Source organism: Diadema setosum, chromosome 5, assembly GCF_964275005.1.
Source record: "Diadema setosum chromosome 5, eeDiaSeto1, whole genome shotgun sequence".
NCBI lineage: Eukaryota > Metazoa > Echinodermata > Echinoidea > Diadematoida > Diadematidae > Diadema > Diadema setosum.
The window spans coordinates 8,064,266-8,091,023 of NC_092689.1; the positions used below are offsets into that span (position 1 = coordinate 8,064,266).

At 40.7% G+C, this 26,758-nt stretch overlaps 2 protein-coding genes across 2 annotated transcripts; both read left to right on the top strand.

The window, feature by feature from the left end:
- The first annotated feature begins 1,165 nt into the window (after positions 1-1,165).
- Positions 1,166-26,275, top strand: LOC140229048 (methylosome protein WDR77-like). The gene is made up of 8 exons (XM_072309310.1): positions 1,166-1,241; positions 18,734-18,919; positions 19,637-19,778; positions 20,168-20,288; positions 21,621-21,747; positions 22,438-22,549; positions 23,359-23,433; positions 23,924-26,275. The coding sequence occupies exons 1-8, from the start codon at positions 1,172-1,174 to the stop codon at positions 24,057-24,059; spliced, it is 969 nt and encodes a 322-aa protein (XP_072165411.1). The 5' UTR covers positions 1,166-1,171; the 3' UTR covers positions 24,060-26,275.
- Positions 5,339-13,763, top strand: LOC140228387 (uncharacterized). The gene is made up of 8 exons (XM_072308608.1): positions 5,339-5,343; positions 8,146-8,153; positions 8,747-8,917; positions 9,661-9,839; positions 10,424-10,537; positions 10,831-10,977; positions 11,331-11,776; positions 12,545-13,763. The coding sequence occupies exons 1-8, from the start codon at positions 5,339-5,341 to the stop codon at positions 13,761-13,763; spliced, it is 2,289 nt and encodes a 762-aa protein (XP_072164709.1).
- Positions 26,276-26,758: the final 483 nt, after the last annotated feature.

Below are 26,758 nucleotides of genomic sequence, written 5' to 3' on the forward strand. Positions count from 1 at the left end.
TCTATTGTAGTCTTGTAGATCAAGACTACAAGCTTTGCTTTTTAGTGGGACCCTCCATTTCCATTCTAATCTTTGTATTATATGTATATGTATTTACCTTAGAAAGGAATTTCTGTTGTTACTCGTGACCACTTGTACGTTTTCTTTGAAATTGTTACAAATATGTTCTGTAAATGTATTGTATATGATTTTTTCCTGTTAATTCAATGGAAATGGAAATTTAAAAAAAAATCAAAATAAAACCAATGTAAAAACTAGCCCCATTTGTTGTTGTTTATTTTTTCCCCCGATAATTATTTCTTGTGTAATGGGTACATGGGTTTCGGATGTGAGTACCAGGGGCGGATCCAGGAATTCTGTAAAGGGGGGGGGGGGGAATTGTGCCACTTCCGGGTTTCATTTCTTTTGTTTTTAACGAAAAATAAAGGGGGAGGGTTGCGCCCCCCCCCCCCCATCCGCCACTGGAGTAGACTGGCTATCATCATTTAAAAAGTTCAAAGGGCATTTTCTTTTATAGTGGTTTTAATTTGTTTCACATGGCATGCACCGACAGTTAGCGGGGAGATTTTCTTGAGTTTACTGAAAAACTTCGGGTTCCTCCGACGTTTGTGATGATTTAGGTCCAATCACCGACGTGTGGCGATTCCCAAGACCCGTAAAGCAAGTCGTTAAGTGTCAAAGACAGATAACAGCGGTTAGTTTTGTTCTGTTTTGTATTGATTTGTCTTGTCTTCATTTTCTTTTTGAGTCATCAATTTATATTTTGGATTATAGGAGTCTCTTACAGGTTCAGCCTCGAATTATCCCTCTTACCCATAGGGCCTAATAACAATTACCGGAATAGCTACCTGCTCGATGCACAGAGCCAGATTGTTCAGAAGATGCAATCCCTGAAAAATTACTTCAGACGTAGACGGTTTCACTGAGGGACAATAACGCGACGCACGTAGGTGGCGTCATTTCGACTCACGGATCGTAATCGCACGTATAACAACAACAACAACAACGGCATGCATGCATGCTGCGCTCACCGAACATTTTAGTTCGGTGGCTGCGCTGCGTGAGTGTAAAAACGTGTGTAATAAAATTTGTACAACACAAAACGTAGCTAGCTAGCTGAACGTGGTGCCGCACCTGTGAATGACCACCTAGTGTCGGACTGGTGGTGAAGATGTCTTCGCCTGAGCAAAATGTTCCAACAACAATGGAATCGTACCTAGAGGCATTGCAACATAATAGAGGTAAATATGTGGCAATCAAGTGGAATAATCATAGTGGTTTGGTGAGGGAAGTGTTTGAAAACGTGTGAAATTGATCGGAGCTCGCAAGAAAAGGGCACGGCACGGTACGTGTACCTGCGCCCGCCGCTCTCGCTCGCTGAGCTGGGCCGACCATGCGGGATGACGAGGGGGACATTTCATGAAGCATTTTATTCGACAAATTTGTCGAATAAAATGCTTTCAGCCAATTAGATGCAAGAATTTCAGTAGCTTATAACAGTTTGTCAGAAAAATATCTGACCAAAGTGCTTCATGAAATGCCCCCCAGGCCCAGGGCACCGTTTCACGAAAGTCAGCGATGCTGACAAGTTGTCAGTCGCTCTCTCTTAGGCCTAGATATTGTCTAGACAATCTAACGTTAGTCCATAGTAAATTTAATGCACTTGTCAATTGTAGTCCCGGCCCATGGATACCCGGGGATGGCCGGGACTAGCCCGACCAGACGCTGTTAATACGCTACGCGAATACAGGGTCTGACCAGCGAGCTGGCACCTTCAAAGTGGGGAACCACAACACAACTACAAAACTTATGAAAATTTATACGTTCTTTATAAACAATGTACACGTTACCAAACGTTACTCACCTTAAGTGCATGCTTGTATTACAGAAGGTTCGTAAGTCCATTGAGAGCCCTCGTGATAAGTCCGTGGAACCAAAAAATGATACTTTCTGGCGGATTCCCTAACACCGTCGGGGTTTATCGTTGCAGAATTCAAAATGGCGCCTTGATCTCGGCGGAAATCTTTTGCGTGCGTGCGATGCGCTGCTTGAGTGTTGGTGTAGCAGCACGGTCGACAGCGCGACCTTTTGAAAGGGCATTCAGATCATGTGACCTCCCGGATATTGGAAATGGCCTGGCGTGAAAGACGATGTACCGTTCGTGAACCGTTCACACATGCTGCATATAGCCATCATTTTAGGTAAGTTATTAAATCTAAATTTCAATATTCATAGCATAGATATGAAGTCTCATTATCATTTTATTCATCAGATGAGTTTGAAGTGACAAAAAAATAATCTAAAGTATCAAAATTCAATCCGATCGCATGCGATCGTTGGACCCTCTTCGTGTTTGGAGCTTCGCTGGTACAGCCCTGTCGCGCTACGTATGTACAGCGGCGACTGGGCTGTGTATAGTTAGGCCGGGACTTGCATTGCATCCCACTTGCAATTTTGCATGTTACACTACCCGGCCAAGTCCCGGCCAAGTCTCCGACAGGTTGGGCAAAATTTTCACGGAAATCCCCCGCTAAGTCCCCGGCAGGCCGGGCAAAATTGAAGTTGAAATCCCCTGCCAATTCCCCGACAGTCCGGGCAATATTAGTGCAGAAATCCCCGGCCAAGTCCCCGACAAGTCGGGCATATTTGTATAGAAATCCCCGGCCAAGTCCCGACCCTCAAGGCCCGGTCACACTGCCCAAAAGTCGCGTAAGTTTGCGTGAATCACGCAAGAAATTTGGTTTTGCGCGTGCTTGTCCGTTGAGAATTTTCGCTGATTTACGCGATGAATTGCCCAAGAACTACGGAAATATCACTAAAAAATCACTAATCAGCGCATAGGCACGCAAAGGCCCCAAATAAGGCGAATTCATGATTGTGCGCGACGCCTGACGACAGAGGTCCATGGAAAATCACGCATAATCTGCGCTTTATCACAATTAACTGCGTATGAATCGCATATACATGTAAACGTGATAGCGGCAACATTTTCGCAAACAATCACTGATATTCCACGCATATTTCACGCGTTGTTCGCGTAAGAACAACGCAAACTACGCAAAAATTGTAAAAACTAAAACAGCGCAATACTGCCTAGAAGTGTGTAAACTTTTACACGAAGCCGAGTTTTGAGCTGCTCAAAAACCTGGCTTTTGAGGACCTGTCACACTGCCCAAAAAGTCACGTAAACGCATGAATCACGTAAGAAATTCGAGCTTTATTTTACGCGATACGATGCGCGATTTGCGCATTTCATGAGTTTGTCTAACGTTACAATTTTGAACCTTCGTAGTTGTCAGCCGATGTGCGCCGGATCGGCACTTTACGCAGTTCCATGTTTTGAGGAGCTCAAAACTCGGCTTCGCGTAAAAATTTTACGCAGTATTGTGCTGTTTTACGTAATTTTTGTGTAGTTTGCGTGGTTCTTACGCGAACAATGCGCGAAACATCAGCGATTGTTCACAAAAATGTTGCCGCTACCGCGTTCACCAACGACTCTCCACTGACAAAAAAGCAGACTATAAACAATGACGCATGTTTGCGCTTGAAACACCTACGTATCACTGAAAATCACTGAAAAAAAAATATTGGCGTAGGCCTATGTATCTCTAACAGAACACGGTAAATACTCACGAAATACTGATCGAGGAATCACTAATGTATCACTAACAACTCACGTATGATTGTGGCGCTATATTTTTGCGTGATCTTTCCGTAGTTCTTGCGCAATTCATCGGTGTTTTTTCATTGCGTAAATCAGCGAAAATGGTAAAATTCTCGACGGACAAGCACACAAAACCAAATTTCTTAGTCACCGGTACGTGATTTATGCGATTACGCAACTTTTGGGCAGTGTGACCGAGCCCGCCCGCGTGGAATGGCGTAAAGCGCCGATCTGGCGCACATCCGCGGACAATACGATCGAAGGTTCCACGTCAGAAAAATTCATGAAATGTGCAAATCGCGCATGTTTCGCGCTAGGCTCTTTATGTGATTCATGCGTTTACGCAACTTTTGGGCAACGTTACGGAGTCCTCAATAGCGGGGAATTGCTAGTCAAGCGAAATAATTTATGGTCACATTACCGTACTGGAAATGGTACAAGTCATAATCAACTCTCAAGCAAAATCTGGCTCAATCCCGGCCAAAATTCCCGCCCCAAATGCCTGCCATTTGGTTGAAGCGAATTTCCCCCGACAAACCCCGGTTTATTCCCCACCCACCAGGGCAAAATAAGTGGATCTCCCCCGACAAACCCCGGTCCATTCCCGACCCACCGGGGCAAAATAATTGAATTTCCCCCGACAACACCCCGGTACATCCCCGGCCCACTGGGGCAAATTAAGTGAATTTCCCCCGACAAAGCCCGGTCTATTCCCGACCCACCCGGGCGAAAAAAATGCTGAAATCCCCGCCCAACTTGGTTGCAAGTCCCGGCCATCCCCGGGTACCCATGGGCCGGGACTTCAATTGACAAGTGCATAACACTAACAGTCAGTGACCAGAACATCTCAGCCATTCAAAACCAAGGATTTTACTGAAATAGTCAGAACTGACAACTGACTAAATTGATGAAACACCCCCCCCCCCCCCCTCCCGGGGGCATTTCATGAAGCATTTTTGCTCTCAGCCAATCAGATGCAAGGATTTCAGTTGACCGACAAGTATGTCTACTTCCGCGAAAAATTTCTCATTTATAGTAATGACATTTGCTGGGTCAGTTTTTTGCTTCTTAGACACCATTGATACATATCTATGCCATTGCGACGGTTTCCACCGTTCTGGCTGGCTGAAAAGTACATAACTTGGACCCAGTTCCCCCCGCATAAAAATGGTTATTATTATTTTTTCCAGCTTGGTTTTCAAACCAATCTGGAAAAAAATCTATACAGGATTAATCAGTGCATTTTGACTCGCCTTTTCCACTGTTTCCTCCTGTTATCTGGTTGTTTCCTCCACTTCTATGCAGCGCTCCAAATGCTCATTCACAATATTACAAAGTTAAATTTAGCACTCGAGCAACTTACTAGTACTTTAGTGTACTGATATAGTGATTGTATGGAGAATCTGGCTTGCCATAGACGTTAATTCATGCGATCATTTTCAAACGAAGGCGGCGATGAATTGGGGAGCACTGCAAAGAAGTGGAGGAAACAATCAGACAACAGGAGGAAACAGTGGAAGAGGGGAGTCAAAATGTTTACTGATTAATCCTGTATACATTTTTTTCCAGATTGGTTTGAAAACCAAGCTGGAAAAAAAAAAAAAAATAACCATTTTTATGTGAGGGGAACTGGGTCGAAGTTGCGTTTCAGCCAGAACGGTGGAAACCGTCGCAATGGCGTATGTATCAATGGTGTCTGTCTAAGAAGCGATAAACTGACCCAGCAAATGTCGTTACTACAAATGAGAAGTTTTTCGCGGAATTAGACACACTTGTCGGTCAAGGATTTCCGTAGCTTTTAACAGTTTTGTCAAACAAAATATCCAACAAAACGCTTCATGAAATGCCCCTGGAGATTATGCCTTCATCAGTTCGCGGATTGATTGCGTGCCGCGGCGAGCGAGCTACCCAGTAGTCAGGTAGTTTTCTAGTCTAGCTAGGCACCCTAGCTAGATCTAGGACTCTAAACATTGTTAGATAAAAAACAACCTCCTAACTCGTATTGTAACGTACATTGTAACAATTTCAATTCATAGCGCAATACATCTGCCTCTCGCCTCTTGTTGACTGTATGGTCGGTAATTTGTACGGTTGGCCCGGCCGAAATCGAATGTAGGCTCCGGTGATTGTGTTGTCAGCCCCTCGTAACAGACAGACGGGTATCTTTTATAGTACAACAGGAGGCAGATTTATCGGGCAGTCCGTAGCTTTATACAAGTCAATAATTACCAGAACTGGGGGGTGTTTCATCAACGTTTGTCAGCGCTGACAATTTCAGCAAAATCCTTGGTTTTGATTGGCTGAGATTCTCTGGTCACTGACCGTTACTATGGTGATTGTCAGCGATGACAACTTTTTGCACTGACAAACGTTGATGAAACACCCCCCTGGAGTAGAGACTAGAGTCTACCACTGGCACTGATCTCCAGTCTTGTCTAGGACTAGGAGAACTCAAGATCATTGTTGTCATATATAGATGAGTCTATGACAACATAGGGTCCACATTAGGAAGTGGTTCCATAACATTTGCTGTCAAAATCGTGAAATCGGCCCTATCGCAATGCACCTGCATCTGTGCGTTAGCAAGCAAGCAAGCTTAGTTAGGTTAGGGTTAGGGTTATATTTATGGTTAAATTAGATCTAATCTACTCATATTGAGGGACATTAGGAAGTCTTTCCGAGAATTATAGGGAGAAAGAAAAAGGAAGAGCAAAGGAATAAAACGGGAGAAAGGAAGGACAGAAGATGCTATGCTGTGGAAATCAGCCCCATTGCTGTATCGCGTGTACGTCTAAACGCTGTTTGGTGGGGCTGCATTCACGAGTATTACTATAAGGCCTATTTTGTGGAAGAAAGCCCCACTGCTGTGCTTGTGTATGTACCGTTGAACGCAACTCGATGGAGCTGAATTCACAAGTATAAACAGGCAAGCCGCCATAGTAAGTACGCAACGCAGTGATGGTACCTAGACCTATTTCACGAGTATGCCTAATTTTGCTCCTGCGACAATTGCTCCCCTGAAACATCTGCACGCTAATCCAAACATTAATTTTACCCTCAGATAACCTAAACCCTCATCCTCACATCAAACTAAACCTAAACCACAAAACCCTGTCACAACCCTTAAACCCTAGAAAACACACACAGCCACATTAGACTACATTGCACTTCAAGCCCCCCATATTTTATTTTGCATGTAGCATGTCATGGGCAAGACTTTCATACTGTATGTATCACTCCTCCTCCCCGATCTCCCCCCCCCCCCCCCATGAATACCATACCACTTGCCAAATTAATGTGTGCATGCGTGCATCTGTGCATAAGCAAACAAGGCCAAGGGTACTTTAGGGTACTAAGTAGTACCAGTAAGATATGGGGGAGGGGAGCAGGGAGGGGCATAATGGATATCGTTCTTCTCTGGGGCTTGCTACTAACATATACTTTGTTAGTTACTTAAAATAATAGCAATAAAACTCTCCATTATATCATATCAATGTATCTTGCGGTTTGCAGGCGGGCAGTCACATGTAGGCCTGTAGTCACATGTAGACATAGTATACTATGTATAGTAAGCAAATAATCAACGTTGGTGAAGGTGATGGGACAAACTATCACTTCCGAGGCGATCTGGATGTAGCTATCTTTCCGAAGCGCAGCTGAGGAAAGATAGTGTACACATTCAGATCGCCGAGGAAGTGATAGTTTGTCTCATTGCCTGAAACTAAAAGTTGATTAGGCTTTATATTCCACATCTAGGGTCCTAGATATTCCCATTTTATTCCTCATCTGAAATCGTTTTAGCTGCCTTTAGGTACTGAGTATCCTTAGGGCTTAGGCTACGTAGTTTACTGCAGTACTTCAGATGTATGCGCGTAGAGTGATGGCGAAACAAAGAATTTGCTCCGTGCACTGCGTGGCACCAAATTAAAAGTGCGTTGCACTGTGGACTATCAAGTGACCTAGTTAAGTGATAGTCCACAGTGCAACATACTTTTATTTCGCGTGTACTCATCTCGCATTAGGACTGTATGGACTGTAGAGATCAGCGAAACAAAAGGGACTATCAACTTACAGTGTAACAAACTTTTCTTCTCAGGTGATGTGATGGGCAAAACTACGCTTAATCACGTGATCAGCTCTTGACCAATCCTATAGCAAGATTCTTAGTATGTGGAATATAATACAATTTGTAAGTGCACGTGTACTTGCACATACAACCTGTGTTCATTACTATACACACATACATGGCAATGGTATAGCATACAATGGATGCACTTTTGGACAATGCAAATCATGGCAGCAGAATTAGATAGTTTGGTTCTTCTTAGGTTAGAAATCTGGATAGGTCTGACTTGCTAGCTGATGGCATAATGCAAATTGTTACCGTATTATTGCTGTAAACTGAAATTCTGGCAAACAAGATCAAGTAGCGTCAAACTTTTACTTTAAAAATATCATGTCATATCCACCTCCAATTACAGGGTACGAAGTAGGTGAAAAGGAAGAGTATGATGTGTACCATGCATTGATTTACCAGCATATGATTTTCCAGAATAAATGTTTAATTCCAGCTGCAGGAAATGTGCATTTGTGTTTTGAGAATATAAGCACTCTTGCTGAAGGAGGAATACATGTTATATATCTTAACATTATACATATTATATACCATTCATGTTTAACTCTGGATACCATTATTGATCAGTGAAAAATGCTGCGCATAAAGATGGCATGAGAAAAGAGAAAGCTAATAAAAAAAGAACAAATTCCAATTCTCCAAAGACTTTAACTTAGACTTGAGATAATGGTAGAAACATTGATATTGTGGAATTTTACATTATGCTATTAAAGCACACTCCAATCCCAGAAGAGCTATTTTACCACATTTCTAAACAAAGCTTTTTGTTAATTCTCTTTGAATCTTAAATCCATGCATGATAGGTTATGTAGACAAAACTGATAGCAAATATTATGAAGACTCATACTTCAGCTGATAAAGAATCTAAATGAGAAAAAAAAAGTATCTACAGTGTGTAATAAGTTACTGAAAGAAGAACCAAACTGTCCAATTCTGTGCTATTTCAGGGCCAGAAGAAACGCATTCAATCGAAAAGCTGGGTTTTGCTGTTCAGTTCGCACCAACGTTCGGCTATGTTGCCAACGTGGAAAGTGCGGAGCGGGTTCGTCGAGAGTACGAGCTGGTTACAGGGACCAAATTTTCAACATACCGACAGAGCAAGGACTTTGGCAAAGAAGGTAAAGACCATCCTTCATTTCTCTTGCTTCAGCTAAATGTGGCCATTCGTTCTTATTACATGTTGATGTACATGATTATATTCAGGGATGCTAGTTTCCAGGCAAAAGCCTGAATTCAGGCCCTGGTAGTATCAAAGTTAAGGTTCTTTTGTGTGCAGATGTATTTCAAGCCATCTCTTTAATTCTATGTAAAAACTGGCATCCCCTGCTTATTTTATGAAATGTTTAGGACAGTGTCACATGGTAATGCTATGTGTGAACCTACTATTGTAGAAATATGTCATACCATACACATTTATACAAGATGCGCCAGTAGGTTAGAGATTGGCAGGGGTATGAAGTTTGTAGTACTGTGGTAGAGTGGAATGTGGAATGTATTTCAGTGTTTTAAATGTTTGTTTTGTAATTTACATAGAAATAGTATAATGTTACGTGAGTGCAGGCAGAGAATTGAGCTAGCATCATTTTTTGTTTTATACTTTCTTAGTTTCTTTTTTAAGTATAGATACAGTGTATAATCTGCTGTACACAAGCAACATTCCTTTGAGCAGCCTAACATACATCTACTTGTAGCTTAATGTTTCAGCTTAAACTGCATGTTAGAGTGCTGGCTATGCTTTCAGCAGCCGAGAACTGCACCCATGCTTCTTCCTGGCAGGCATATTCATCTTTTTGTTTATTTTTATGCATTTGTAAGTTGTCTTTTTGAATATTTATGTCAATGATCCATTCGTTTGGGGCAGGCTTTGCCATGGCACATCACAAGATCTGCTGGGAGGACAGTGCCAAGCTGCGGCAGGGTCACATCGCATTTGACCATGTGCCCTACATCGTCATCGGCATCAAAATGCTGGACTGTAAGCATGGCCGTGACAGGCACCTGGCGAAGAAGCGGCGGTCTTTGGAAGCCATCAATAATGAGGTATGCAGGAGTCATGATGACAAGTGATTTAAAAAAAGAAACAAAATCCAAATGTAAAACATATTTGAGTATGTGTCTTGTTACTTTGACTTTGTTGTTGCTAGTGTGTAGACATGAGGATGTCTCATTCTTTGTTCCTCTGCTTCATGTCATTCAATTCATCTGGGGCCTATTTTATGAAGAAGTTTACAGTGTACGCACATACAAAAATGTATTAAAAGCTCCAAGTATTTCAGTTAACCATTGCAACAAGACTGATATACATGTACTGTCATGACATAAAAGCTAGGAAAAGCTACATGTTGTGTTGACTAAACTTTGTGTAGACAAGAGCGTGTGCTACAATTCCCTAAGATATCTCACTGGAACCAATAAACGCTCAGGGAAGTATCGCCTCATTGCAAGGATGATTGTTCCTTGGTTGTTGAGCTAAAGCCTTAAATACAAAAGAGCTTGATGTATATTAGGGGTGGATGTCTGAGCATTCATCATATGTTGTGCTTTTCACGATGTTAATTATGAGTCAATGGGTCGAGTTGTTTATGTTTTTGCTGTTCCATTATCATCCTCACTCTGAACTGCAGCCAGATGACAGCCGCCAGCAGGGCAAGCAGAAGCGAAAGAGAACTGTTGGCACAAAGTTGGATTGCCCGGCCCAGATCACCTATCGTGACATCCTCAAGTTTCCAGGCTATGCTGTAAGTCTTACTGTTGAGAACAGATGGCACACCACATACATGTAGAGTAAATGGCTTTCTCAGTCAACGTATATCGTGTTGATATCTGCTATGTGGAAATATGAGTCTGGAAGGACGATTTTGGAATGCATTTTGGAAATGTACTTCTTGTCCCATCCTCCCTAAAGACTTAATTGATTATTGATAATCAATGATAATGATTTGAGATTTCAAATACAAGTATACATCAGCACTTTAGGCAGCATTTAATGAAATGCCCATTTTGCTTAATATTACTCTACCTACAAATGTAGATCAGCGCAGACTCTGTATGGAGGCGGAAGACCACATCAGAGAAATTACGCAAGAATCTGGCCAGCGGCATACCTGTGCAGAGGGAGAGGAGGATCTATGTCAAATTCCCAAGTAAAGATGAACACCAAGGACATGACCTTGCCCCAGTAAGTCCTGTATGCACCATACATATCTTGAGGATGGTATTTCACAAATAAATTTGTGGTCCTTGGTTCCTCTTGAAAGAAAAGGGCACAGTGGCATCATGTTATTTCAAATAAGAACTCAAAGTTTTATAAATCAATGTGATTCACATTCCTGATCATTCTGCATGTATGACAATGACTTAGAGTAGACTAGATTAACATGATTTATCTCCTGCAACAGTTGCAATAAAGGTGAAGTTATGTCAGATCCTTGTAAGTGTAACCAAAAAAAAAATGGTTTTGTTTCTGACATCGGTGACCAATGTTGGCAAGAAGTAAACGTGACTGAAATGTTGTCTTGTTGATGCCTGTAGATTCCTGGCCGCAGGAGTCAAGAGGAAGAGAAGGTCCTGGCGAAGATTGAGATGCTGGTTCAGGAAGCGAGCGCCATACCCGACGTTCGGAGCCACCTCCAGGGCATCATGGAGGAAGAGGGTGGTCTCAACACTCAAGTGCAGAGTAAAGAAGGCAGAGGCCAGTCGGAAGAGGGCAGGGCAGGACTGGGTGCAGAAGGAATGGGCGGAGCACAGGTGGTGACTGGACGAGGGCAGAGTGGTGATGAGCGGGGCAGAGTGGAGGACCAAGGCACGGAGCAAGGGACACCAGGGCGTGGTATTATCGAGGAGTATGAAGCAGAGAGGGATAGAATGCTCCGAGGTGGAGCAGAGCCGTGTGTACGAGGGCAGCGGGAGTCAGTGGAGGGTGTAGCGAGGCAAAATGCACCGGCTGTCGCTCCTTGTTCAGCTGACTGTGGGAAAAGGTAAAATATTCTGGCGGCATGTTCTGTGACCATCTTGGTTACATGATGCTGTGCTATGAATTGATATGGTTGGATCTTCCCTCTCCCTTCTGTTTTTCTTCAAAATAATCAATGGTCTCAGAAACAACATCTGGTAATATGGAGTTTTATGTTGGTCACTGTCAAGTAGAATGCTGAGTTATCCAAGTTACTGATAACAAGGTTTGCAGTGATGATTTTCATATTGACCAGGAAAATTGAAAACACCACAATGCTCTGGTAATCCATGTTCTAAAAAAAAAAATAAAATAAAAACAAGAAAAGAACCATGTTCAATAAAGATTGGTGAAGAATTTCATTTTGGTATTTGCATTAGCTACACATTATTGACATTCATTTGCTTCCTTCCATGATACCAATGTTGCCCTCCCCTCTAAAAAGGCTGTGACAACATCATGCTTCACTATCATGTAGTTCCTATCTTAGTGAGAAGAAATACTGGAAAGTTTGCTCTTGACCTTACTTGCCCCCCCCCCAAAAAAAACAAACAACAACACCAAAACAACAACAACAACAAACAAACAAACAAACAAACAAACAAACAAATCATACATCTTTGGGCATACCTGTGTAGTGAAAGCCATTGTACCATGTGACTGTAGTACTCCTGTTTAATACTGTGAAAGTTTTACCTGTTCTGACTCTACAGCAGAGATACTGTTTCAGCGTAGGAATTTGTGGTAGAAAGCTTCACTCAAAACTGAATATCTCTTGTTTTTCCTTTATCAGATGCCCAAGAGAAGATACCCATCAACCTCAGATACTGATCAGTCAGGCTGAAGGTGATTCGGCTCCAGTTCCACCAACCCCAGCACCCAGCCGAGCTGCTAGGTGCAGGAAGATCCTTCAGCATCTCGTCTCACAGACATACGTGATCCAAGACGTGTCTATTCTGGACCAGTTATGTGAACAGCTGACAGCGGTGAAGGTGAGCATTGAGGCTGCGATACAGCAGGAGGAGCAACACATATCCCTGGAGCAGATGCTGAAGGACAATTCCTGCTGCGAGGACGAGGAGGAATGCTGTGGAGACTTGCAGGAGCAGAGGAAGGAGGATGTAGATGCAAGGAGAAGACCAGAGAACACAAGTCCATCAGGGTGTGGTACGAGATGCAACATGAAAAAGCTGCCTAAGACTACAGTGGCGGAACTCTGCTCAGACTCCAGGAAGCCCCTGAGTGATGTCACTGTGCTGCTGGCCCAGAATCTTATCCAGGAGAAATTCCCCTCTGTGCACGGTTTTGAGGACCCTGCCCTTGGACGGCACCTTCTTTTCTCAGCAGCGCAGGGAGAGTTTGGGCAATTGATGCAGGATGGTAACCATCACTGGGTGTTTGTGTCCTCAATTGGTTGCACTACTGGTGTGGTGAAATACTATGATGGCTTGGGGGCCAGGACGATACCAGATTTAATCCGAAAGCAAATAGCCCGTGTTGTCTGCTCTCAGGAGACCGAGATCATTGTGGACGTGCAGTCAGTTCAGTCCTGTCCAAATGCCTTTGACAGTGGACTCTTTGCCATAGCTTATGCAGTCAGCACACTGCACCAGCAAGATCTTTGCCAGGTATCCTACAATGCAACATCGATGCGCCACCACCTTCTGCAGTGCTTGCAGGAAAAGTCCATTCGTCCCTTCCCAGCCGCCAGTGAGAGAGTGTCGGTGCAGCGAACGCGGCAACGCTTTCTCAGCATGGAAGTCTTCTGTATGTGTCGCATGCCGTGGAATGCCAACACGCAGGAATCGCGCATGAAGATGGCACAGTGCGAGTCTTGCGGTGAGTGGTGGCACTCAAACTGCTGTGGCATCCCAGACAAGGTGTTCACCAGTGACCAGCCCTGGAAGTGCCCCCGTTGTGAAGATGTCCACTCTGCAGTGGCTGCCCTCAATTCCTTGCAGGCTGCAGTGTTTCCAGAGGCTGTCTCCAGTTCCACAACAATTACGCATTGAGTTTTTCACAGATGGCATTGCTACAAGAGGCCAGTCTATTAAAAGTGTTCAAAATTATGGGCATTATTTTCCTGATGAAACAAAAAACAAGCTCTGATATTTGCCTGTTCATTTTATACATTTCAATCCGTAGATCTTGCTGTTAGGAGATCATTTGCATGGTGGAAGTAATGCACTTGCGTAAAATTTACGGTTCAGCACAGTGAACCGTAAATTGTACGCATGTACATTTTTTATCTTTGGAATCCAGTTTTCATGTGTTTGCTGTCACTCAAACAGGCAAGTCTTGTATGTGAGCAGTGTGTCCGGAACAACTAATTGTTCATTAAAGTAGGATAATTGGAGCCCATTTCATTTTTATGATATCTTGAAGATAAATATTTTGTTTAACATTTCTCCCAGACCAATGTCACATATGCATAGTATTTTCTCACTACAGTCAACGTACGATTTTCATTCACAAAAACTACTAGTCATACACACACACATGTATACACAACATGCACTCTCAGTAGCCAAGATCACTGTACTCTCTTGTGCTTGAGGATTGTAAAAGGATGGATATGCATAATGTTAGACATGCATTGTACTTACATTCATGTTAATTGGCCAGCCCGCCATTTCCTTGGTTTTGCCTCAGCTTGGAAGGCACCAAACGCTGCAAAGTGAACACGGTGATATTTTTGTGCTGCAAATTTAATGCAATTAAGATCAGGTGTCATTATTTTTGCACGTTGAAGTCGAGGCCCAATAGTGATTCACAAAATGTGCAAAAATTAAACCTTCACAAAAATAAGGCCATTTATAATATTCTGCTTGAAATATTCTTTGTGCACTTTTAATTACTAAAGAATTGTATTAATGCAACGTGTATACAGCTGTGAAACGTAAAACAATCCAAAATATCACAATGATAAAAGACACTGGAATGAAAGTTTTAAATGAGATGCTTCAAGGTGTTTGATAGCATTATTAGTTTTATACCCCCTGCCCAGTTAGTCTATGCATGAGCGAATTTCTCAACCTGTTCCCAGTCTTCCAGTTACCCCACTTTACCGTTCTAAAACAGTGCATAGAATTTAGATGCATGAGTAACTCCAGTCATTTCAAGGTCACCCCATGGATCAAGCAATTACAGAAATAACAGTATTTGTCCATTTTCATAGCGGTGTTATTGATACAGTGCCAATTACAGTTGTACCTGCCAGTAGCATTGATTATTTGAGAAGACAGCGTAACAGTATATTATGCATAAGTGCCTTGGAAAAATAGTTACCAGTCACAGTGCAATGTACAGTAGTGACCATAACTAGCTCATGCTTCAGTCAGAAGAAAGAAAGAAAAAAAAAGGAAGATAGGGAATTTATGAAATGACTGATGTGGAGTCTAATTGAATGACTCATAATTTGCAAAATTACATTTGCTACCTCTGTGGTCATTGTGCAACATCTTTAGAGCCATTCCCACTTATAGCAATCACTCAGTAATGCCTCTGCTTTCTTGCTATTGATTTTAACAAAACAGCTATGACTGAAAATGTATAGATCTAATTTTTAAATTACAATTCAGCTTGATGCAATAACTTTTGTACGTCAATATATGTGGTACATTCTGCCAAAGAGATTATGCGCTGCAATAAATCAAAGAAAATGCCAGATGACTGTGTCTTTCCTCATTGCTTGTGTCAGTAATGTGTCACCTTTGGATTGGACATGCTGATGTTGATAAGAGAAAATTTGATAATTTTGCCAGAGTGCTCTTATACACAGGATTCAATATTTATGAGCTTTGTTCAAAGTTTCTGGAAGCAGTGCTTCTTTTTTTCTGTCTTTTTTACTGTTTTGAATTTTTTTTTTTTTAGTCTTCATTTTTTTTTTTGGGGGGGGGGGGGGAGGGAGGGGGTGGTTGGGGTTCCACAAGGATGACTGATGTGTTGCTGTGGATTGAGAAAACAACTTTGATATGCACATCAATTACAGAGGAAAGTGCAGAAGAGAGCTGATTTTTTTTTTTTTTTTTTTTTTTTTTTTTTTTTTTTTGTATGGTACTGTAGGATGAGAGAGCCAAAGAAGAGAAAAATGATAGCGGAGCAGAGAGAGACTGTCAAAAAAACTGGTTTAGCATGATTGATTATGATTATGTGAATGAATTTGGCAGTATAGCAAGGTTTGTGGACCATTTGTAAGTAGAGAAGATTACAAGAACTCTGTAAAGGTTATTTTGTGTGTGTGTTTGTCATTCTGTGAGCAACTATAAAAGGTATGTGGATTTGTAGATATACACGTATGAAAGACTGTTCATTTTTAATGAAGAGTAATTAGTCCATGGGCCAAGGCTCGAAAAATGGGTTGTTGGTACCACCTGAGGTGGCAAAACCTTTTTGCTTTCATTTCGTTTGTCGGGCATAGATATGCTTATCAAGCTATGATAGCATTTGCAAATGAGTAGCTTAGTCATAATAAATGATTTTTTTAACCAGTTTGGTCTCGTTTTTATATCCCTATACTTCTGACATCGAAACTAACCGCTATACAAAGAAGAGCACTGTATTCTGTATGTTCACAGGTGTTCTGTTGTAAACGCGGTGCGCTTAGTCTTTATTGAAGGCAGCGAAGGGAATATGCAAAGGGTTATGATGTCCACAGCTGTCACGCGGTGCGCTTAGTCTTTATCTAGACCAATGTACCGTTATCATATCTAAAGTTCCTCATAAAGGGATTATCTATACTGTTTTTATACTACCCTCTCAACAAATACATCAGTTTTAAACAAAATTCACCCTGTTCATTTACAGTATTATTCATTATAATGTATTGTAGTGTACCGGTACATTGTTTTTGCATTATCTTTATTGTTGGATGGAAATAAAGCGACATTGGCGTGGTGTCAGCGTTTCCACCGTAGCGTTTTCACCGGAAAATGATAAATAATTGAAAAATACGGAAAACAAATTGCTTTTGTTGTTGTTGTTGCTTTTAGATAAAATGATAGACTGTATCACAAGCTTTGGATATTCCCTTCGCCGTCTTGAATAAAGACTAAGCGCTGTGGACATCATAACCTTTGGATATTCCCTTCGCTGCCTTGAATAAAGACTAGGCGCACCGCGTTTACAACAGAACATCTGTGAACATACAGAAGACAGTGCTCTTCTTTGTATAGCGGTTAGTTTCGATTCAGAAGCATAGGGATATAACAACGAGATCAAATTGGTTAAAAATTCATTTATTATGACTAAGCTACTCATTTGGAAATGCTATCATAGCTTGATAAGCATATCTATGATCGACAAACAAAATGACACCAAAAAGGTTTTGCCACCTCAGGTGGTACCTATATCTGGCCTGGCCCATTGACTAAATATTTCAGTCCTGTGACAACTTGTATTGCATCATGACAAGTTTTGTATAAAGCTTACCTTTGCATCGTACAAATGTGACGTATCCTCCATAGTGTGAAATAAGAGTGATTCTTTTTTTATGCCTCTGCCACGAAGTGGTGCCGGAGGCATTATGTTTTCGGGTTGTCCGTCCGTCCGTCCGTCCGTCCTTCCGTCCGTCCTTCCGTCCGTCCGTAATAAATTTTGTGGACAGGGTAACTATCAAAACCTTTTGAGGTATCCTAATGAAACTTGGCATGTATGTGTATTAGGGGGTGAAGTTGTGCCTATCAACTTTTGGGTGCACATGCTCAAGGTCAAAGGTCAAAAGGTCAAGGTCAAATACATAAAATCTTATTATTTCCACCATATCAACGCAATGCCCGAAGATATTTTCTTGAAACTTAGTGTATACATGTATTATCCAATTTAGATTCTCTGGTGAAAGTTTGGGTCATGAGGTCAAAGGTCAAAGGTCAAAAGGTCAAGTGAAAATATTAAAACTTTACCTTTTTTCTCTGTACCTTGGAAATTGTTCAAGATATCTGCATGGAACATAGTGTACTGACTGGCAGTGATTATCTAGAGAATTTAGGGTTCATGGGGTCAAAGGTCAGAGGTCAAAGGTCAATGGCAACACTTCAAAATTTTACTATTTCCCTCATGTTTATGCAATGCCAGCAGGATTGTTTTTTTTTTTTTACACTTGGTGTATGCATGTATGACCTAATAGAGATTCTCTAGAAAATTTTTTTCTTTTGTTTTTGCCTCAAAGGTCAAAAGATCAAAGATCAAGTGAAAGTGCTGAACTAATTTTTTCCTCCATATCTCGGAAGTGGCTCAAGTTATCTTGAAACGTACTACATATTTATGCATGTTCTGCCTGACAGTGATTATCTTATGAATTTTAGGGTCAAAGGCCAGGTGAAAATGGTAACAATCTACTATTCAATACAGAAATTGCACTTTTTCTCCATACCTAGAAAATTGCTCAATGCATAAACATATGAATGGGTCAAAGTCAAGTTAAAGTCCTTAAATCTGAAATACATGCTCTCCTATTCATCCAATTAAACCTAGGTCAAGGAAGGTGAACATTCAACACATTTGTGACAAACTTGCCATATTAATATTTTGCCAATTTTGTGAAAATGTAATCACACATTGTCTACATGTACTATCTAGACCTATTAGGAGAATCATGCATTATGACGGAGGCATACCAGTCGCCATAGCGACATTTCTAGTTTTTTTTTTTTTTAAGTTTCTCCCTCCACACCACACAAATGATTTATTTTTAACATTGTACCACTGTAGGAAAGAATAAAAAGAAAAAAAAAATGGGGGAGGGGGTTAAAAAAAAAAGATAGTTATCTTAGATTCAGAATGGCTCTTTCAGCACTAATTTCATAATACCATAGATATTGCATAGAAAAGGTTGCCGGTGGCAACTACAGAATTGCACATGTGATACCAGGCATGCATGAGACAGAAAAATAACAAAATAAAGAGAAGCCAGGGTTAAGTTATGTTTCTAGGTCCCAGAAAGGATTCTATATGTCAACCATTTTTTTGTTGACCTCCCTTGCAGATGGGTCCCTGGTGCTAGCTGCCTCGGGGCTCACAGGACGCCTCTGGGCTGGCTCCCTCTGGTTCTTTGAGGACCCGGCCAACGCTCCACAGACGGACCGTAGCAGCGCAGGGGTGAGGACTGAGGCAGGGATCACAGACATCGAGTGGATTGATGAAAACAGGCTAGCTATCGGATCTGACTCCGGTAAGTGATTTGTGCTGTCAATGTCGATATTTTCGTGTGATTAATCGTGCTGAGAGGCTCAAAAAACATATTCGTGGGTTCTTGAATTCACACTGTGCAATAGTCAACCCACTCAAAATGTGCAGAGGAAATTGTGAAGATTTTTTTGCGGGTTTTAGAATTCGCATTAGCCAGAAATAGCGTGATATATGCGAAAAGTAATGTACCACAAAAATTTCTGCGTTTACGGTATAACATAGGCAAACACCAGTCCTTGTGCTAGTATCTCATTTTGCCCAGCATTCTGGTGAGCATGAAAATGTGTAAGAGACTCCTCAAGTGGATCGCCTCACTTTACAGCTGGTGTGTTAGAAACAGTTTTAAAGCTATAAACTTTATATTCATAACTTTAAAATGCTAGTCAGACATCAGCAATTGAAAGTAAAGCAAATATACATATTTCTGTAACATCTTCAAGATTGTCATAGACTTTTTGAACGACATTTTTTGTTCAACTGGGCTTTCATCCAATAACATTATTTTGTCAGTTACAAGATAATGGTTCTGGTAACTACAAACAAATGTAACAGACCAATTACAGAATAATTTTGTAATGAATTTTTGTGATAATATGTGGTCATTTGAATTATAGAGAGCCTGCTCCTCTGCAATGTAGTGAAAACAATTTCTAGAGTTCTACCATGGGATTCTGTATGTATGTCTTCCTGAATGTCGCAGGTGCCATTGAGATCTGGCAGCTGGAGAACAGTAGAAGCTCTTTCCGCAATCTCTTCTACCTGTATGAGCACGACAATGCTGTGAACTCCGTCAGCGTCAACTCCAACAAGACCAGGGTAGTCAGTGGATCATCAGACAAATTGTGAGTTTTAAAAGACTTCACGTGTATATACACTTTCATATTTCTCACGGAAGTTGTTGATGAACTGTGTTAGATATTTGCTTTTAGTTTTCTGCATTCATTTTTACTAGTTTCTTCAAAAAGATGATGATTTATTCTTATTTCATATGAAGAGTGGACCAGCTGTGAAAAATAATGTTAAATTCAACATCTGAGACTCACAAAAATGTCTCTCAGAATGCCATTTCTCACTGCGTCGTCTAACAGATCCTTTTTTGTGAAGTCGGTACTACCAAGCCTATGAGTAGAAAGCAGTTATCTCTATAGACAATCCCTTTACTATGGATCTATGTTGGTTGTACAACTTTGAGGGTAAGCAATTACCATGGTTATATGATTTTCCTCTCCAGGGTCAAGCTGTGGGACCTTTCAACCCAGAGGTCAATAGGGACCCTCCACGCCCACACCGCCAAGGTGGAACAGGTGTCCTGCAGTCCTAATGAGCTCGACGTCTTCCTTTCCTGTTCCCAGGTCTGTGCAGACTCGCACTCAACTCACCCTATGATAGCTCCATCAGGATCCTGTTGTAGTACTGTTGTCTGTTTCACTGTTTATGTGGTGCAGGGTGACAAATGCTATCGGCTAAGAACGTGGCCATCAGGGTCAAATTACTGCTCTTGTCCTGGTCATCTGGTGACAGGACTAATATTGCATCACAGTTCAAAAATAAGAGTAAACAGTAAAAAGCCCCAGGGAAATTTTAATGTCTGGTGTGTTCAGAGTCAGCATAACATTTATCGATGTCAGATAGAATTCTGTACGTGGTATGTAAATGATCAATGCAGATGGAATTTTGAACATGGATACGGGGAACAACAAAAAAAAAAAAAGAGAAACCCAGTGCATTTTTCTTCCTCTTGGATCTCCTGCATTAGCGGTTCACTCTGAATGCTTCTCGTTATGATGCTAGAGATTATGTCTTAACAGAATGATATTACCAGGGAATCATATGAATGCTACTACTTTTTACTCAATTCTTGAACTGTGATGTAATATTAGTCATGTCACCAAATGCCAGGACAAGAACAAGGCTGATTTCTCAGCTGACAGTATTTGTAACCCTGCACCACAAGACCAACAAAAATTAGCCAGACATGGACTTCTAGTTAAGGGCAGATTCTGGAAGGAGCAGACTCTAAGCTTTAAAATGATGTATAACTCAATTCAAATGGACTCACCTGACCTACCTAAATACTGGAAAGAAAGCACACACTGGTAAGTGTGAACTGAGAAAACAGGCTCTGAAGTACAGGGTCTATTCAAGCGCTTAATCTTGACCAAACCATGCTAGTTGTGTGATGAATGGGACAAAAAACAGGATGTAAACCGCTGGAGCAACAACAATGACAGCATTATCAGATTAAGCTGAAATTGACCATACTCTATTAGCACATTCTGTCCATGATTAATTCCAACTTTCAAAGCAGTAGCATTATCCTTTCAAAAGTTATTAGAGTTGAAAGGGAAGAGTGTGCAAAGGATTTTCAAGAAATGAAGAGGGGCCTCTAAGACATGCCTGATTACAATACATGAACAAAAAAGGGTCGGAGAAAACTGCTGAAAACCCACTTTCCCATTCATTTCATGATCCCAAACTTAACAGTGATATAGAAGAAGAAAAGCTCTTTCAGAAAAATATGGAAAACTCAAAATTGACTTGGTTCACGCATTTCACCTTTTTTGAGTTCTCACATAAAATCAAGGGGTGCAACTTTTTGTTGGTTTTGTGATACACGGTTGGTCTTACATGAAATTCTGTATACATTTTGTGACTTTTTGCTACCCAATCTCTCACCCCTCTAGGATGGTTCCGTCTTGCTCTGGGACACTCGCAAACCCAAGCCCGCCAAGCGGCTGCCACGTCCTCCCTCAGCCTCCCTCCCCACAAGCCTGGTGTGGAAGCCAGGGGAATCCTATGTCATCGCAGTAGGTAGGTGCACCATCAGGGGCGGATCCAGGAATTTTTTAACGGGGAGGCATCTTAACAAAAGTAAAGGCGGGCACACGCATCACCCCCATTTTTTCTTTTTCATTTCTTTTGTTTTTAGCAAAAAATAAAAGAGGGAGTGTACACCCGGTACGCGCCCCCCCCCCCCCCCCCTCTTGAGGTGTTTCTGATCGTACTGATGCCTTAATTGCACAATATCCATGTGAAATCAGATTGCATGCAATCTGCTGCAATGCAGTGGTAAATATTGTATCTCCTACTCCAATCTTATCACCATAAGCAAAAAACCTGTTGGTGTACATTCTTATGTCATTTTAAAGATGACATGACATTTGCTCCTGTGACAATAATTGCTCTTGTCTTATTTTCTCCAAGGATTTAGGGTAAGGGTTAGGGTAGTGATAGCATTTCAGATTAAGTGTGAAATGAGGATAAGGATTAGGATTATGATTATGTTTGTAGGTAAGATTTATATTTGGCATAGCGTGCAGACATTTTATGGGAGCAATTGTTGCAGGAGCAAATGTCATGGAACCCATTTTAAGACAGTATGCTGAGAGGCTTAATTACCTTTAAATTGGATATCACATGTTTGATAAGAACGTCCTTGTTTACTACCTCATTGGAAGATGCATGATGGTTGATTTTGCTCTTTTCTGGCATCCTTTGCAGGAGATGAAGGTGGGAACATTGCCATCCAGGATGCCCGCAGCCAGCAGAGTGCTGCGTTTGTCACATCAGCTCACACGAGGGCGGTGCACAGACTAACATTCTCAGCCAAAAAGTAAGTGAATGCAGTGCTTCACCCCCCCCCCCCCCACCCCCACGTTGAAAATGCTTTCTGAGTGTTCACACTGTTAGGGCTTACATTCATCATTTCTTTGCATTTTGTAATTAGTTCTGAAGGGGGAAATGAAGATGGCTCTCATTTCCCCCTTAGTTTTCTTGACTAAAAAAAAATTTAAAAAAATGGAGAGATGGCAACATTTACGGATATAATAGAGTGTGTGATTCAGTCACCTCCTCGAATGGTGTTGTTGACCTGAAATAGTAGTAGTAGTCTTTGGAACTCATTACCTCTTTCAATCAGAAGCATATCTTCCTTTGATTCTTTCAAGAAGGCACTGAAAACTTATCTGTTCAGGTATTGATGATTGTATACATGTATGTTATGTTATGATTGACTGTATATATTATGTCAAGCACATAGAGAATTTTGTTAATTATTATGCGCTTTATAAATGTGAATTATTATTATTAGTAGTAGTAGTAGTAGTAGTAGTGGTAGTAATAGTAGTAGTAGTATTAGTAGTAGTAGAAGTAGTAGTAGCAACAGCAGCAGCAGTAGTAGCAGCAGTAATAGTAGTAGTAGTAGTAAAAGTAGTAGTAGTAGTAGAAGTATATAGTAGTAGTAGTAGTAGTAGTAGTAGTAGTAGTAGTAGTAGTAGTAGTAGTAGTAGTAGTAGTAGTAGTAGTAGTTATAGTAGTTATAACATCATTATTACTGATATCATTATATTTAGTCATTTGCCTCTCACTTGTGAAGTTGTGCATCTTAAATCAAAAGTATGATTGAATATGTTTTCACCCCAGTCCCCTCTGGCTTGCATCTGTGTCTGATGACTGCACGGCTGCCGTCACTGAGCTACAACCTGAACTCAAGCAGATGTGAGTACATTAGGTTTAGTTTGAGTGGAGTTGGGAGAGTTGTATGTGGTACAAAGAATGAATTTTGTATACATGCTGCAAATATGCAGAGCATTAGTGCAAGTGAACCGCATTGAATCAACATGAGCAGACCTTAACTATTAATGAATTCGAATGCATAGTGTATATTTTCACTCTGCCTCTCTCTAACATGCAAAATACACTCAAAATACAGACATGCGTACACACAAGAGTAAAGTCTAATTTTCTAATATAGATTTCTTAACATAAGTTTCTGACAGTTGAATGAGTGAATGAATGATTTTTTTTTTTTTTAATTTACCAACTTGAAAACACAAACTGGGCATAAATATAGGGGAAATAGATGATGCAAACAGCTTACTCTGTATCACACTTGAGCTAGAGTGCTCCATGAGCAGAACATAAGTGTTTCAGCACTATTAACAGAACTCCATTTAATTGGGACAACTTTTTTTTTCTTATCCTACAGCTATCGTAGCTATGCACACAATGACTTTGTACACGGGGTGTCGTGGGACACGCTCAGCAACCAACTGCGGACCTGTGGATGGGATGGCAAGGTGATAGCGCACGACATAAATCTAGCGACCTCTATGTCACCCTGAAGTAAGGGTGTTCCATGCCATTCCCCCCCTCCCCCCCGAGTCTTAATCCCAGCTGCTTGATGAGGAGTTGCCATGACTTTGGGGATGTGTATATCTCATCAAAGAGTGTTTGTCGCATGTGTACGAGTGCATCTTTGTCAGAATGTTTGTCGGCAGTGGAAAAGTGTGATGATCCTGTATGCCGAAAATATTTGAAGGTAATATTTATTTAGTTGCTAAGCCAGAATGGATCGAAGTGCAGAGTTAAATCAGCAAACAGGCAACCTTAAATCTTGTGCTGTAGTCGGGTGAAGAATTCAATTTTAATGCTACTTTGTGCATTAGCGGTAGGGAAGTAATCCAGTAAAGAAGCTTTTACTATGCTCTGCTTCCCTTTTACTGTTATTTAAAGTCTAAGATGGTGCCGTGTAGGATTAGACATTAAAATCACTCAGACTGAAATTTTGTGTTATCATTCACATGTAAGATGTTGTCATTCAATCTTTTGTATTGAAATCACTCTTAAGATTTTTCTGTTATCATTCACAAAGATTAAAAATAGAGATTTGCTTTTCCCCCACAAACTCACAAATGTAATTTCTACTGCTGGAAAAGTGGACATTTCTTGTGATGTGGAGATTTTTTTACACATATCTCGCAACCAGAAACTGACGGGAAAATAACAGCACACAAATATTTTTTGCTTATTATATGTAACAGTAGTATTTTGATTCTGTGGAGTTAAAAACATGCGAAATTCATATTATCCGGCCCAAGTAAAAAAATTCATCACGGTAAAATTCCCACTCGTACAGTAGTTTTTAAAGCCCATGTGATCACATAGGGTACATGGAGTTGAAATTCAGTCTCTTTTTTCTTGAGAGATTTGAAAAAAAAATTATCTGAGCCTTAATCACATATTTGCCAAAGATGACAAACTCAAACAGCTATTAGTTTCACCATATTGAGTGTGGACAAATTACTGTATTATCTCACTGAAAAAAAAAAGAAAAGAGGAAGAAAGGTCTCAGTCACATAGTGACTGTATTCAAGACCAATATCTCAAGACCAATTCACATGTTCATTTTATATTAGTTTTCTTTTCTACCACTGTCATAGGGAACAGACATTTGATAATTGTTTTGGGTGTGGTCTTTTAGCATTATACTTCAGTTTTGATAAATATGTAATTTGTATGATTCCCAATAACAATGTCAAATCATTCCATACATTTAGAGTGTACTGTACAGACAGATGTGCATGTACACAGTGCCCTTGATGTTTCCAGTAATCCAAGCAACCTGGCATTTACCATTGTCATATATTGGAGAAACCTGCATTAAATGCTGTTGTGATTTTCCAGTGTATCAAGGAATGTGTGTAATGCTTGTGGATTACAGACAGACAGTCGAGATGTGTGTCACAAAGCTGACAATGAGACATATATCCTAGTCAGCGGTGCATATGTATTTGTGTGTGTGTGTTGTATGTGTATGTGTGGGAGGAATATTTATTGGTTAACCAAGTTATATGAAGTGATGTTAGCCCGTTGAGGACGAGTCCCGAGTATGCTCGGGCAGGGGTCTATGGGAAATGCGTGTTGTAGCAAAATCAAACCGTCCTCAACGGGTTAAGAAAATGTTTGAAACATAAATGAAACTTGTGAACATCTGTCTCATCTGTTGCGGTTGTCATATTTCAACTATGGACTACTAGTATGCATAAAGTCCCTTTCGTTATGTATCGGTCACAATTATTGCTCAAAGTACAAGATGTGTGTAACTAATGCAGTCATATTCCCCAGAGTGTGTTTCTGTGAGAGTGCCATGTTCTTGGTGAGGAAAGGAAAAAAATCTGTAAGGCAAGAAACTCTTTTGGTCTTTGTGCTTTCTTACCTTACAGAATTTGTTAAGAAAGTTCAGACAACATGGTATTCATATTTTTGGTACAAGAGTGATATGATGATGCCTGAAGGTAATAAAATCTGTAAGGCCCACCCCTCTGTTGGTTATTATACACTGTATCTCTCGGTAATATGTTGTGTTATGATTGGAATCATTACCAACACTGTGTGTATAGATGAAGGAATGCATAGCCAATGATATTCTTTTGTGTGTGAATGCATGCCTGCTTGTTCAATAATCTTTGCATCTCGAATAACTTCACACATGAAAACTTGCTATTGTGCATGGAAAATAACCAGTACTGGCTGTAATTAAATATTCAAAACCGACAAAGATCTCATTGTATCCTTTGTGCAGAATCATTATTTCCTAGATTTGAGTCGTAATTCCACTTTCTGTTCAAGTTGGTTCCATTTAACTAGAGTAAAATCAGATGGAACAAAATGGTTGAGGTTCCATGGAAATTGGACCGAAAATATGAAAGTGAGGGAATTTTAAAGTGTCTAAAGTTTTCATGAAGATGGGTATTTGGTAGGAACCCAAATGCAAATCTGAAACAGTGATGATGTTGTGACCTCTATAGTCTCCAACTGATTCATAAAAATCGTAATTTTCCTCTTTATATGGCAAAAAGAAAAATGTGCAGCCGTCACTTCAAAGTTTGTCATGAGGCTATAACTTGGCAATGACAACTTTCAAGTCAGAATGAATATAGTTGCTATAATATTGAGAAAAAATATATATATATATTTATATGATGTAATTTTGTGCACAAATTAGTGGGATAGTCAAGAGTTTGCATCATTGCCTTTACGT